The sequence below is a fragment of the Phasianus colchicus genome, chromosome 1 (genome assembly GCF_987193195.1).
Source record: "Phasianus colchicus chromosome 1, bPhaCol1.hap1.1, whole genome shotgun sequence".
In the NCBI taxonomy this organism is placed as follows: domain Eukaryota; kingdom Metazoa; phylum Chordata; class Aves; order Galliformes; family Phasianidae; genus Phasianus; species Phasianus colchicus.
The window spans coordinates 190,934,005-190,949,631 of NC_143436.1; the positions used below are offsets into that span (position 1 = coordinate 190,934,005).

The window sequence follows — 15,627 nt, forward strand, 5'->3', positions numbered from 1 at the left end:
GGAATGGCTAGTGGGCTTGGTGGGGTTGGGACTAGATGATCTTAGAAGTCTTTTCCAACCTCAGCGATTCTATGATTCTGTAAGAATGGCAAATCATATGCAGAAGGTTGGGAACCTGAAAGGAAGAATCTATGCTTTCAGAAGAGCATCCGATGACAAATTATTTCTTTTTCATTTAGCAGAGCCAGTATCTCTTGGAAAAGACCTTCTGCCTCAAAGCGCTCTCAAAGCTTTGCATGAGTGTAGTGTATCAAAGGATACACTACAATTTCAGCAACAGTGCCAAAGGCCCTCCACTCTCCACTCACAGTATAAAATTTGACTGCTCACTGCTTTTTTAAGTCACGACACATCTATGAAGTAGAGTTTAGCTAAAAAGACTCCAGTACTTGTAAGAAAACAGCTCTGCGATGCTACTTCTTTTAAAAGACATTGAGAGAATTGCAGGAAAAAGACAGCCAACCGAAGAAGCCGATAAAAGATACTGATTCTGACAGTATACTATTTAAAACCTATGTGAAAATTTATGCTTCTGTGCAAGCTTTCAAAATAAATGTATTAATATGTACATACATGTACATAATACATGTATGAACTCTTGCAGATAACAAAACACTACCTAAGATGAGACGTTTTTCCTTGAGACTATTTCAAAACAGAAGGGCCAATCATTCAATAGCAAATAGAATGAGCTGAATTTAAGTGGAGCTCGATATTATCATCTGAGCTGGTAAACAGTCAGAGGTGTGAATCCATTTCTGCTTCTTCTCCATGTCCTTTTAACAGAATAGTGGTGATTTCTAGGTACCTGGAAGCTTGCAACTACACTCTTATGGCTGAGTTGCTCAGAGGAGACCTCCTTTATGTAGACTGCTTGGAAGTAAAACTATAAGAGGGGAGATTTAGAGTGAATATAAAGAAGTTTTTTTACAGTACAGGTGGTGAGGAACTGGAACAGGTCGCCCAGAGAGGTGGTGGCTGTGATGACCCATCCCTGGAGACATTCCAGGTCAGGCCGGATGGGACTCTGAGCACCTGATGGAGCTGTAGGTGTTTTGTCCTTGCTCAGTGCAGGGGAGTTGGACCAGATGGCCTTTGCAGATCCCTCCCAACTCAAACAATTCTATGATTTTATGAAGTAAACCTGGAGTTATTAAGACAAGCACAGCAGCTCAACTTTGTAATTTTCTCTAAACTCTTCCTCCTGCTTACTCAGCTGCTGCACAAGGAAGAGCTGTTCTGTGCTCACCGTCAGCTGCTGGTGTTACCACATATCTCCAACCTGAGTGATCAGGTACGTGCCAGCAGCCTTGGTGTGTCAGCCAGGAAAGTACATCCAATGGTACAAACAACACCCAGCCTTGGAAAGACTCATGGAAAACTGCAGCTCACCGCCCCTACTCCACCTCCTCCTGCAAGGGTCACTCAGATCTCTTACAGGCAATGTAATTCTGGGGCCTCAGATACAAAATCACTGAAGAAATCACACAAATTATCATTCCATGATGCTAACAGCAACAGAGAGACAGGGCACTGCAGAGAGGCAAAAAGTATTTCCAGGCAATGGGACATAAAAAAAACTTGCCTATCAACTTATCTTTTTTTTTTTTTCTTTTAATTTCATTTTTAATACAGGAAACAGAACTGTAAATGAGTTTGTCAAAAGGGACTGGAAGTAAAAACCAAATTAGATCTTGAAATCAAATTTCCACTTGGATTTGAATTCAATTCACTTTCAGAAGTAAGCTTTGTTGTTGTTTGTAATTCAAAATAAATTCCTGTTTGAGTATATGGAGAGCAGTAAAGCAGAAACTCTACGTTAGCTGAAACATTAATAATGGAATGCCATTCGTTGCTCTGACATAGTGAAGAAGGACGAACTGGGAAAGAAAACAAAGACACATTCACAGTGATAACAGATTTTCAGGATCAGAATGACGAAGTGTAGGTTAATAAAACTGTGTGATACAAACTGTAGGAATTAAAGACTGAATTTGGTACTGCTACTCAAGAAGCAGATTCTCCAAGGTGCTACATGTCTGCTTTGTGCTTCAGGACAATCACTTCTCCCAGCATTTTCAAGCAGAAGGCAAGTCTGCTTGGAACGTCAACGGGAAGAAACCTCTACTTTAGAAGTTGACAGCTTATTTACTATCATGGCTATACATAAGATACAAATTTCAAATAAAACTTCATTATTTTTTTTTTCCAGGTAAGCAAGTATCTCTGTTTCACTATTGCTGCTCCTTTTTGCAAAGAAGACTGCAGTTCTTCTGATCAACATAGCCCTCAAAAACTCCCTTTGATCCCACATATAACTCACTTTACCTTGTATCCCCAAGTTAAGGGTCATGATTAAGATCAGCTCAGAGATGCTTCTTCCCCTCTATTATGTTCTCCCGTATTGCATATATATTATTTTGTATTCACTTTCTGTCAACAGAACATCACTTTTTTTAGACCATAAAACACAGCTATGCTATCTGACAATCCTTTGCCTCGTAGATTCCCTGTTCAGTGAAAATATATTAAAACCATTTCCATCAAAGAATTGATTTAGTCTGGAGAGAGGGTGCACAGGCTAAAGCTAGTTAAACTCCTGTCTATACTGTTTCAGCAAGTAAGAACATTTTTCAAAACCTATTTCTACATTAAATTCTACTTTTTTTATTTTAGTGAAGCCATGAAAAAGTATTTAACATTGGCATAATGCAAAGTTTTTGAATGAGGTTGTACTTTTGTTGCTTTTTAAGTGAGAAATGAAAACATATGCCTCACTGAAGGACATACTTCTTAATATTAAACATTTTTGTTTTAATATTAAACAGCTTTAATATTAAACATCAAATGAGTGTCACTGTGATTTCAGTTTCATAGTGCTGGGTTGCGTGGAGTGTAATCATCCTCAGCCTAATTGCTTACGGGCACCTGTGTGCATCCTGGTTGCTTTACATTTTAAAACACGCTCCCCTGTCATTAAACAACAACAAAAACCACAAATGTTTGCAGAGGCTAAAGGACTATTTCAGATATATGAAAGATTGGGAAAAAAAAAAAAAGAAAAAAATAGGTCACGCTTTCTCTTAGTAATAAATCTCCTTGCCAAAGTTCACTGTTAAAGTATCCCTACGTAACTCCGCCTAAGACTGAAAACAAGCCGATTGTAGAAGGAGGCAAAACTCATTACAGGGGGAGAGGGATCAATACATCGGTTCTTCACAGGATGGAATTCAAAGGCTGCAGAACCCGGAGTTAGGAACCAAAACATTTTAACAAACTCTTCCAAGAGGACCTTGCAATTTCCAAAGACCGCAGCACACCGCGATGCCAGCCCAAGCACCAAGCCCAGCCCGACACAGAGCAGCCCCCAGACCTCACCCCATCCCCGGAGCAGCCCAGGGCAGCTGGGAGGGCTCAGCACCGGCTCACCTGCAGCGGGGTGGCCCAGCCGCCCTCTGAGCACCACTCCCCCGCGCTGCACCGCTGCCTGCCCGGGGATTTCCGAGGGCTCCTCCGCACGGCGTCCCGCAGAGCGACAAACTTGTTCCTGCTCCGGCTCGTAGCCCCGCAGGGATACTCCTGGGGGCTGCCAGAGCGTCCCGGCTGGTGCTGACGTTGATGCCAGCCGCAGGCACAGCGAGCATCTCTGCCTGCGGGCTGCCCAACGCTGCCCGGCCCCGCTGTCCCCCTGCCGCCTCCGGGCTGCTCGGGCAGGTGCGCACGCATGGCTCAACCCGCGCTTCCTCCGGCCACTTTGGGTAGAAAAGCCCCTCCAGCCAAACGCCGGTTCGTCTGCCCGCGCTTCCCCAGCGCCCCGGTAGCGGGAGGCGGCGGCGCTGCTCGGAGCGGAGCCGTTGCGTGGCTCCTTGTCAGCGCCGGGCTCCACTCGCGCAGCGCCCTGCCGGCATCCACGCTGCAGGCAGGAGCAGGCAGCGCTGTGCGCGCCTGGGACGCGCCCGCGTCCCTTTCTGGATGACAAGCCACTGCGGGGGAAAAAAAAAAAAAGGAAAAAAAAAAAAAAAAGGAAAAAGAAAAAAAGAAGAAAAGCCAACCAACCAACACAACTAACACCGCTCTCAATTTTCAGATTTGGTCTTTTTCTAGATGACCCTGACACAACTCGCAGGCATCCTGCTGAAGCAGATGCGTATAAGCAAGCTTTATAAGGCAAAGCGCTTCCTTGTGGAAACAGCATCAAGGCTAAGTACTGGAAAAGATCCCCCTCTTGCCACTGATCAAAACAGACACAGAGAGGGATTTTTTTCTGCATGCCTGAAGAGATCTTGTCAACAAAATTGCATCAGAATATGCAAATAACAAGTTCAGGAAGAATGTTATCTGCCCTAAATACTAAACCGTAGCATAAGCTTCATTATGTACCAGTGTACGTAGACATAATGAAAGCAGAACAAGAAGCTAAGTTTAAAGATAAGGCCACGTAGGAATGATCTATATAACAAATTAAGTAATCTTTAGCAGCTTGTAAATATATAAATGGGAATATATTATTTGTGCCTAAGATCTTCAAAGTTATGATAGCGTTATAAATTTCTCCTTTCCATTCTTCATAAATTTTTCAGTGTTGTCAATTACGTTCTGTACAGGGTTTTCTGTAAACCCCTCAAGGGGATACAAGCTAGTTTCCTTAAGTTTTCCTGCAGTTTTTATTTCTCAGTATTTTCATTCTTCTCATAGAGTGACAGTGGTGTAAAATGTATGAAATCTTGGGTGACTCTTTCAAGCATGTAAAAATATTTGGGGAAATAGTCTAGTTTCAAGTGACTCTTCTGTTCCTTAAGACTCAGTTTATCTTGGACCCCCAAATGTCTACACTTTTTGGAGGTTTTCTACATCTTTCAACCTAGAATTATAGAATCAGAGAATCAGAGAATCGCAAGGTTGGAAAGGACCTATAAGATCATCTAGTCCAACTGTCTCCCATTACCACTGCTACCACAAGCACTAAACCATATCTCACAGCTCCTCATCCAGATGCCTCTTGAACACTGCCATGGACGGCAACTCCACCACCTCCCTGGGCAGCCATTCCAGTGCCTGACCACTCTCTGAGAGAAACAGTTCTTCCTTATGTCTAACCTAAACCTCCTCTAGTACAACTTATGGCCATTTCCCCGGGTCCTGTTTGTTGCCTGGGAGAAGAGGCCAAACCCCTCCTCATCACAACCTCCCTTCAGGAAGTTGTAGAGTGCAATGAGGTCTCCCCTGAGCCTCCTCTTCTGCAGACTAAACAATCCTAGCTCCCTCAGCCGCTCCTCATAGGAGTTGTGCTCCAGGCCTCTCACCAGTTTCATTGTCCTACTTTGGACACGTTCCAGGGCCTCAATTGATCAAATTATTTTAATTCTCCTAAATTATTCACCTAACATGCCTCAAAGCTCAGTCCTTCCTAAAATAGATAATGATACAACATGGTGGTAATCCTTAATGACAAATCACAGCAATGCTCAAGCAGTGGACAAAATATTTTGACAACACTGCAGTTGTTGTCACATATGAAACTGAGATTAGTTTTAAGTGTATTTTCATTCCAGGTGATGGTCCTACAATCATGCTATAATGCAAATTTTGTTAGGAACTTTGCTGAAAAGGCAAAAGCATGCACATGGCATTGTCCTCTCACGTAACTAGAGCACAACTGCAAGTGCTCTCAGAGCTCTGCATAAATTAAGGTCATTTCATGTTTGAAAAATAAATGTTAATGCACTTCTGAACTGCAGGTGCAGATATGGAAGCCAGCACTCAAACATCTGAGCTAAGTGAGTCTATAGGGTAATCATTGCTACATCTAAGGTAAATATAAAGGTAAGCGAGACTGAATCATGCAAACTCTCTCTCTGTATTTAAAGACTAAACACTAACAAGGCCGGGTTCAGATTTCATTTTGATCATGGTAGACCTCTATGGAGCTATGAACATCAGCTAAGAGAAAAAAAAAGCAGTTTCTATATTCTTTGGGCCTTTCTTTTTGGACACACAGCACTCTGGTCTGTCCACTCCAGGACATTCTGTTGCCATTGAAGCTTTCTCAGACACCATTTCTGAGTAGTCAGAATATAGAAACCACTTTAAACATTGCTTTTAAAGCTATTTGGAGAAGTCTAGCTGATTTCAGAAGCCAAAAACTGTTCACATATATATGTTTTTAAAAGGCCACTCAGAAAAGAAAATGTAGTCACATACTGTGGGACTAGAGATACTCCTCTCAGTCTTACCCTGTTTTTTAAAAGAGAAGATGACCCTTAGGTGACCTTCCTACACCCCAACCTGAACGATGCAGAACTGCAAAGGCATCCTCTTGATGGTAATGTTTATTCATACACTGCTTCTACACTGTATTTGAAATGGGCTCTTATCAGAATTTGAGCAAGTTGGTTTTTTTTCAAAAGAATTTAATACTGTTGAACTTGTCCTGAACCCAGCCTGCACATCTAAGTTATTCTACAGTTAGAAAATATCTCAATGATAATTGGAAAAAAACAAAAACAAAAACCAACCAATTAATAAAAGATTTGTCTATCCAAAAGAAGTCTGTTTTTTTCCTCTTATGTTTTTAAGAAGCTTGTCATTGTCTATGTGAGGAAAAAAACGCTCAAATATGGGATCTATGTGTGCAGCTAAGTCATAGGCAGCAGGGTAAGAGGGATTAAAAAGAGAATGCAATTTCATCCCCTGTAATGGAACCACTGTATTGTCTGTAGGACAGAACACACTACTGGCTCAACTGGGATTAACACATGGCTAAAATACACATGCTCAGCTATCACCCTAATTGGATAATAACCAGTGCACAAAGCAAAACTGAATATTGTGCAGTACACTGTGTGAACTGTGTTTGACCCAGTATTGTTATGGAAAAATCTCACTAATTTTCTTTTTAAAATATTAACTAGGCATGACAAAATGGAGCAAGTAGATTTAGCTGATATTCTACCAGCACAAATAACTGCAACTGGATTACACTAGTGCTGGACACACACCAAAAATAAACACCGAGAAGAGTTTGCTTCAGGCAAAAATGTGCATATGGGAAACAAAAAGTGAATATGGGAGAGAAAAATTATTAATAGGGTTCTGAAAGGGAAGCTAGGAGTATGGGAGAAGATGAGTTAGATGTAGTAACACATTCTTCCTTCTGAACAAGAAAGCAGTGCTATGCAACCATAAAAAATGCAGAATGAAGGATCAGTAATTCATACGGAGTAGACTGTATCTTATTCAGTGGTCTTAAAATTTCCACAAATATTTTGTTAGAAAAAAAAAATACCAAGGAGAATGATTATTAATATGACAGCAAAGCTGTCAAATGCAACTTCTGTGCAAATACATTTTTTTTTCTTTTGAAAAGCAGTAATACTTGCATAGAAATAATCATCCAGTGCTGATACGGGATGGTTGTGATTAGGTAAAGATTAGTCCAGGAGTTATGTGATATGGCACAACTCATTGCTGTCACAGAATCATTGAATTGATCAGATTGGAAGAGACCTTAAAGATCATCAAGTCCTACTGCAACCTAACCATACTATCCTAATTCTAACAACCCTCCACTAAATCACAGAATGCCTAGGAATTTTGGGCAAATCTCTTGATTTCAGGGAATATCCCATATGTAACATGAAGAAAAAACAGCACACTTCATGCAATGAAGGCAGAACACAAGGATTGGTGAAGGTGGAAGGACATGTCTGAAAGCAACGTCTGTTTCAGGCCTGCCCTCCCCCTTCCTTTCTCCATGTGAGCAACATGAGAGAAGCACACAGAACTGTGACACCTTCAATAAAGCAGCGAAAAAGGAAAAATACAGATGGTGACTATTTAAAAATTTAACTTTTAAGGAAATGTCATTGGAAATCTGTCAACCGTTTCTAAGAGTAATATTTCATTTACTAAAAAAGCAGTAGGCTCCCCATATCCTTTAAATTAAAAAATGAATTTCAAACTTTGCTGATCTAGCTGTGGGTGCCCCTTTTCATTGCAGGGGAGGTTGATGAGATGACCTTTAAGGTCCCTTTCACCTCAAATGATTCTGTGATTCTATTATTCTACATGGCTCCCTGCACAACATCTCTACCTTCGTTATCAAGGGCACATTCTTTTCATTTTTATGAGAGGTCAGAAAAGCTTAAAGAGTTACAAACACAAACATATCCTCTCTCAGTGTTAGCTGCATATCCTAAGGTTAACATGAGGACAACAATTTAGGAATCAAGATACAAAGAAGAAGAAAAATGACAAGGGTTTGGAAGGGAACTATATCAACAGAAAAAAACAACCCTCAGCAGGGAATATTAAGTCAAAATCAATCATGTCAAAGCTGGTGGAGAACAGAGCAGTAGGTTTACCAATTTCACATACAAGTGAATCAAAGAATCATGAAATTGCAGTGGAAAGACTGAAATACAAGCGCATTTCCATGTCAGTAGGTAAATATCCCTTACAGGACCTGCCATTTTCAGGTAGAGATATATAATGGATTGTGAAGTTCCCTCTGAAGAAATCATTATTTTAGTACTTTAGTTGACTATAAACTAGATTCATGTAAAGTCATTAGGTAAAGTAATTTAGATGGAACTAGAAAAAGATCTGTTTTGAAAAGACAGATGAAATACAGAGGGCAGAAAGAATAGCAAAGGCTGTAGCAAGAGCCATCTTTACTATGTGGGAAATAACTGTTGACACCTCTTTTTCATGTGCTCTTTAGGACAAAGAGGGCTAGGTTTGAGACCTTCCCATGATACTTAAAAATAATTTTGAACCTCCATCCAGTGTCATGAAAAACAAAAGGCTTTGCTTGAGTACCTTTTGTGAGTAGTAGTTTTGCAATGTGTGCTGATGCATTCAGGAACTTTAACCTCTTTAACAACCCTTCAATTTACAGCTTATTACAAGCACTTCAGCAGTTTCTGTTATGACTTGAGCCTGTATTTCCAATTTTAGGCATTGCACTTCAGAACTAAAGGATCAGTGTGATACTTCAACACAGTTTTGTATAAAATAAAAAAACAGGACATAATGAAATGCCCGTGGATAACATTACTAAAAATTCATATCCCCAAGTTTTGTTACATGAAGAAATTCAGTACATTCATTCTTGTTTCTGTTCACTTAGGAATAAAATTGCATGTTATTTACCATGAGAGATTTTTGGTTTTGAAAGAGAAATTCAACAATGCTCAGATGGATCTCTGAGCAGATAGAGAGCTAAGAAGTAAATGTATACCATGAATACCATGAGATGTTCACAGAATAAATTAATAAGGTATTTTATCACTGAGTCACATTGCATTAAGATACATACATGCACTGTGTGCACTGCATAAAGAAAGAGGACAAAATAACCAAGTTAGACTCTCTGCAGGGTAATATTCCAAATCTGACAATTCAGGTAGGAAATAAAAAATGAAAATTAGCCAACTTAGGCAATCATTTTCTAGGTGTAATGCCTATTACAGCATCCTATTTCTAAGAAACTGCTTAATATTAAAAAATTATTTTGAAAGAACTGGGCTCAAATTCATTTGCAGAGAGTTAGATGCTGTTTCTTTTCCATGAAGCTATTTTAAGTTACCATAGAATAATAGAAATTCCTGAGTTGGAAGGGACCCACAAGGATCATCGAGTCCAACCCCAGGCTCCATACAGGACCATCCAAAATCCAAACACTATGTCCGAGAGTGGCATCCCAATGCTCCTTGAACTCTGTTAGCTCTGGGCCGTGCCCACTGCTCTGAGCAGTCTGTTCCATGCCCACCACCCTCTGGTGAAGAACCTTTTTCTAACACTCAGCCTGATGCAGCTTCATTCTGGATTCCCTTGAGTGTTAAGTATGCATTACAAACCATAACATATAACATTTTTAAATAATTTGGCAGAGTTTTGGCACTGACAACTTGTGGGCCTGCATTACCTTTTCAAAGCAGATGAATGGAAAGTATAAGGATGTAATCACACAGTATAACCAAAAAGAACAGTTTATAGCATATAATACTGAGGAGTAGAGTAACTAAGCAAATTTTTCAGCCTCAGGAAAGAAAAGACAAAACAACTTGTTTTAATTATCTAACAACAACAAAAAAATAATGCTATCACCTTTGTCTGTAACAAAATTGATTTATTACTGTAAAAGTAATGAAAATCTGTCTTGTTTTGTTGTTATGAACCAACTGATACCTGGCCAAGCCTGAGATTTCATTTCAATTGCAAAGAATGTCTCAAAAGATTTACCAAGATGGCATATCCTAGCATGTTTTTGTAATGGAATTGCATAAAGGTCCTTGTGCTGAATTTTCATATGACAAGAAATGAATATGAATAGAGAGAAATACAGAAGGAAGATGAACCTTTCATAGAATGGCTGAAGCTGGAAGGGACTTCTGGAACACGACCCATGCTCCAGCAGGAACATCCAAATCAGGATGGACACCCAGGCAACTTTTGGATATCTCCCAAGGAGACTCCACGGATTCTCAGAGCAACCTGTGTCAGTGTTTTGTCACCTGAAGAGTAAAAAAGTGCTTCCTGGTGTACAGTTGGAACCTCCTGTGTTCCAGTTTATGACCATTGGCACTGGGCTCCACTGAAAACAGCTGGTTTTGTCCTATTCACTCTCTCCCTTTAAGCATTTATGAGCGTTGATGAGATTCCACTGAGCCTACTCTTCTGCAAGCTGAACAGTCCTTAATATCAGGCTTCATGTTTAAAAGAGCTTCACACATAAACACAGTCCTTCTGGACACTGAAGGTATATATACATATATATATATTATATATATACATATATAGGAGGTTGTGGATGCCCCATCTGCGGAGGCATTCAAGGCCAGGCTGGATGTGGCTCTGGGCAGCCTGGTCTGGTGGTTGGCCACTGTAAGAGCCACTCTTTTATGCCATTGCCTCAAAGCTTGCTGGGGATACAGTTGAACAAGTCCAAGCAAGGTTGAGAAATCCTTTGTCTAAGGGACACAGATGGACAAGGTCAAGGACAATGAGAGAGGATTCCACAGATCAATGGCCAGGAAGGAGTCTTTTGTGTGGGCTTATCTTGAGGAAGATGGCTATCTCAAGATGCTGCACATGACTCTTAGCTAAGCACCCAGAAATGCCACGCTGGAAGAAGAATCACAGAATCATAGAATCGTAGGGGTTGGAAGGGACCTCCAGAGATCATCAAGTCCAACCCCCCTGCCAAAGCAGGTTCCCTACACCAGGTCACACAAGTAGGTGTCCAGGCAGGTCTTGAATATCTCCAGAGAAGGAGACTCCACAACCTCCCTGGGCAGCCTGTTCCAGTGCTCCGTCACCCTCACCGTAAAGAAGTTCTTGCGCACATTGGTGCAGAATTTTCTATTCTTCAGTTTCTGGCCGTTTCCCCTTGTCCTGTCTCCACACGCTGCTGAAAACAGTCTGGCCTCGCCACTTTGCCCCCCACACCTTAGATATTTATAGACCTGGATCAGGTCTTCTCTCAGTCTTCTCTTCTCAAGGCTAAACAGACCCAGCTCACTTAGCCTTTCCTCATAGGGGAGATGCTCCAGGCCCTTCACCATCTTTGTGGCTCTCCGCTGGACTCTTTCCAAGAGATCCCTGTCTTTTTTGTACTGGGGAGCCCAGAACTGGACACAGTACTCCAGATGAGGCCTCACCAGGGCAGAGTAGAGGGGGAGGATCACCTCCCTCGACCTGCTGGCCACGCTCTTTTTAATGCACCCCAGAATGCCACTGGTCTTTTTGGCCACAAGGGCACACTGCTGGCTCATGGCCAACCTGTCGTCCACCAGGACACCCAGGTCCCTCTCCGCAGAGCTCCTCTCCAGCAGGTCATCCCCCAACCTGTACCGGTGCATGCAACTATTCCTCCCCAGATGCAAGACTCTACACTTGCTTTTGTTAAACCTCATCTGGTTTCTTTTTGCCCAGCTCTCCAGCCTGTCCAGGTCTTGCTGAATGGCAGCACAGCCTTCAGGCATGTCAGTCAATCCTCCCAACTTCGTATCATCAGCAAACTTGCTGAGGGTGGCCACTATCCCATCATCAAAGTCATTGATGAAGATGTTGAACAAGACCAGACCCAGCACCGACCCCTGAGGAACACCACTGGTTACAAGTCTTCAGCTGGACTCTGCACTGCCTCTGTGCTCTGCCAGTCAGCCAGTTCTCAACCCACCTCACTGTCCACCCATTTATCCCACACTTCCTCAGCTTTGTTATAAGGATGTCATAGGAGACAGTATCAAATGTGTTGCTGAAATCAAGGTAGAATACATCCACTGCTCTCCCCTCATCCATCCAGCCAGTGTGAACAAGAAGGCTACCAGGTTGGTCAAGCACGATCTCCCCCTGGTGAGTAGAAGAATAAAAAGAAGAAGGATAAAAAGGGGACCTACAACCATGAGGTGATGTTTCTGGCAACAGATTCTTCAGGAAGAAGGGGTTTTCCTGCCCCTCTTCCTCCTGGACCCACTCTGTCGCTGCACCTTCTTGCTGCCTAAGGCTGGCCATGCTCTGCTGCTCTCCCCCGAAAGGTTTCTGACAACAGATTCCTCACAAAGAGTTTTCTGCCATCAGAAGCTTCACGAGCTGATGCCTGCATGCAGATGGACTCTCTCCTGGGCCTGCTACCTGAGTCCTGCTGCTTCCTCCCGGACTTACCCTGCAGCTTCTTCCTGCTACCTGCTTGCTGCCCAAGGCCGGCCACGCTGCTGCTGCTCTCCCTCTGTGCTTTTGCCTTGGACCATTGGAACGGCGTGTAATGGGACGCTGCTGGATCCTGGTGGTGACTATCCCTGCTTCACACAATTCTTGCTTCCTTCCTATCTTTTCTATTGCCCTCCTTCCCTTCCCCATCACCCTAATTCATAATAGTCGCCATTCTCTCCTGCCCTGTAATAAACTGGTCAGACCAACATTTGAACCGTTGCTTCTCACGCAGGGTATACATATATCAAAGAACCTCCTCTCCCTCCTATAAATTGGAGCGAGACAGCTACCCTGCACATAGCAGGGAAGTTGAAACTAGATGATTTTCAAACCTTTTCAACCCAGGCTGTTCTATAATTCAATGATTCTATGAAATATATAGTATATTTTTTTCTTCTCAATATCTGTAGTGCTTTGAAGAGCAAAACCAACTTATTGATATTACTTGCATATCCATTCTGTTACACCCTGTCTAAACCAAGTGACCTCCAAGTCATGGACCAATTTATCTTTGCTTTGATGCAGCTAGAAGCTACTGAACTTAAGGAAGGACTGATGGGGTAAAATTCCAGGGCCAGTGTTTCAATGGTCAAACCACATCATCTCATTAGTCTTGTTAGCACTGTACATAGAAACGAAACCAAATAAATGATAGGAAGCAGTTTCTCTGTATTAGTGGATGTAGAGGCAGCCTGCTCTTCATCACTGCTTTAGAGTTCCATTCAGTTTTAAGGAGAGCAGACAAAATTAAAAGTGTCACTTGAGAGAATGATCCTCAGGATGCAACGTGTGAGGCACTGACTATTTTCCTGAGCAATCTCTAGCTGTGTTGGTCACAGCAAGAGGAAACATGGTGAAACATGGTCCTTTAAATTATGAGGATGATTTTTATTATAAAAGCATCCAGGAAAGTAAACCCTCTAACAAAACACAGGACTTCACTTGGAACCACCTGCTAAGTTAGGAAAACAGTCTGGTCTCTGTAACAAGATCACACAGAAAGCAAATTAGCTCATGAAGGAAATAGAGATATATTGTATATTATGGGTATATTGTATATTGTCAAGGAGCAAATTACATTTAGATAATTAAAACTAGTCTGGTCTGTTTCTCCTCTTGTTAGAAATCACTGACATTTTGCTTTTCTACTCTGTGATGGTAAACAGGATCGGAAGGATCACAGCCAAAAGGAACACGCAGCCAGAAACTGAAGCCACAACAACCTTTTGACTTCATAGAACTTCAATCTACACTCTTAATGGAGATGTCAGAACAAAGTAAAGAACAGTTCAGGAGTCATCTATTGAAAGGTAGGTAATGATATATATTTGAAGATTTTTGAGTTGTTTTGCATCATTTATTGAAACCAATTCCAACATTTATCCAGCAAATTTGCTCCTAAGTCAAATATCTCTCACTCTGAGAAACAATTCTCTGAATTAGTTTTAACTTCCATCTCATCATTATTTCTATTCTCTAATTTTACTCTAAATCATTATTTATTCCCCTAAGTAATTATAATTTCAAACGAAACTGTTATCATAGTTCCCATGGTGTGCTATTTTTCCAGTTTTTTATCTAGTTTCTCCTAAGTCAGCTCTTCCATTCCTTTAAGCATAGGAACAACTTCATCCAGCATATGGAGGATTACACCTCTGCAACTTTATGTGAGGCGAGATCTTAAGTTACAAACAAACAAACAAACCCAAACCACCATATGAACAAAGGAATCGGCAAAGAACTACACACCCAGGAAACTGAATGGCCCCTGAAAAACTGAGAAAACAAATTTATAAGACCAATTCATATACTTGGGGTGTTCTGCAAAACTGTTCTTGGTAAACTGTATTCATTACCTTAACATGCTGGGCCACGTGTAACAAATGCAGCATAACATCTAAATACTGAAAAAAATTATGCATAGAGAAATAAGTCTCAAATAAATACATGCAATACTGTAAGGTGCATTATTTCATAAGAGTTGATTTGTTAAGCCAAAATCTAGACCAAGACTTCTGCTCTCTAAAAACCCAATTCTATTCCAAAGGATCTCACATAAAAATATACGCAGAAAAAAAACCTAACAACATAAACAATTTTTGTTTACTTCAGAAACATGATCAGTGTTTCAAAATTAAATACTTGCGTTTTGAAGAATCCATAAAGCTTTCTGTTTTTAACTTCCATTAATTAAATTAAATGGTAGTTATTTTTTGAACAAACTTTGAGGTGATGAAGACCTCAAGGTGTCACTAATCTGTACGGAGCACGGGTCAGATAAGACATTTTCTGAAGCAGATTCTTAATTCATGTTTGTGTAATATATTAGGAATCATTTTATATATTCCGTTTGCCTCACCAGGGATGTTTACATGTCAAACTTACAGGGTGTTGTTAATCACAGAATCACAGGGGTTGGAAGGCACCTCAAGTGATCACCGAGTCCAACCCCCCTGCCAAAGCAGTTCCCTATAACAGGTCATACTGGTAGATGTCCAGATAGGTCTTGAATATCTCCATAGAAGGAGACTCCATCACCTCTCTGGGCAACTTGTTCTGCTCCTCCATCACCCGTACTTTAAAGAAGTTCTTTTGCGTGTTACTACGGAACTTCTTATGTTCAAGTTTTAGGCCGTTACCCCAATCAGTGTACTACCAATCTCAATACATGCAAATACTTAAATTTAATTATATTTTTTACTTACATATTTGACTATGGGAGACGTTTCACTGCACGCCTATTGGCTAGCCAGCTGAGTCAGTCAATTATTCTGCAAGCTCACAGTCAAGCTGTTTCATCTAATGCTGCATTCACATCCAGTTCTGCTACCTTACCAGATTTCTTACACATTAAGCACTCAGAAATCTGGAATAAGTCCTCTGTTTGTCTCCTACTATTTATTGGAATTT

The 15,627-nt window shown here is 41.2% G+C and overlaps 1 protein-coding gene across 10 annotated transcripts in view; it reads right to left on the minus strand.

Moving 5' to 3' along the window:
• DLG2 (discs large MAGUK scaffold protein 2) overlaps positions 1-15,627 on the minus strand; it is a 1,008,740-nt gene that overhangs the window by 427,498 nt on the left and 565,615 nt on the right. The window contains exon 1 of one of the 10 annotated variants that reach the window (XM_090134098.1): positions 3,430-3,901. The exons of 7 other annotated variants lie outside the window; for them this stretch is intronic. In XM_090134098.1, the coding sequence (XP_089990224.1) occupies positions 3,430-3,726 (297 nt within the window). In that variant the 5' untranslated portion in view covers positions 3,727-3,901. Of the gene's footprint in view, positions 1-3,429; positions 3,902-15,627 lie in introns of those variants that run through there. 2 more of the 10 variants (XM_090134094.1, XM_090134097.1) reach the window with 2 other exon arrangements.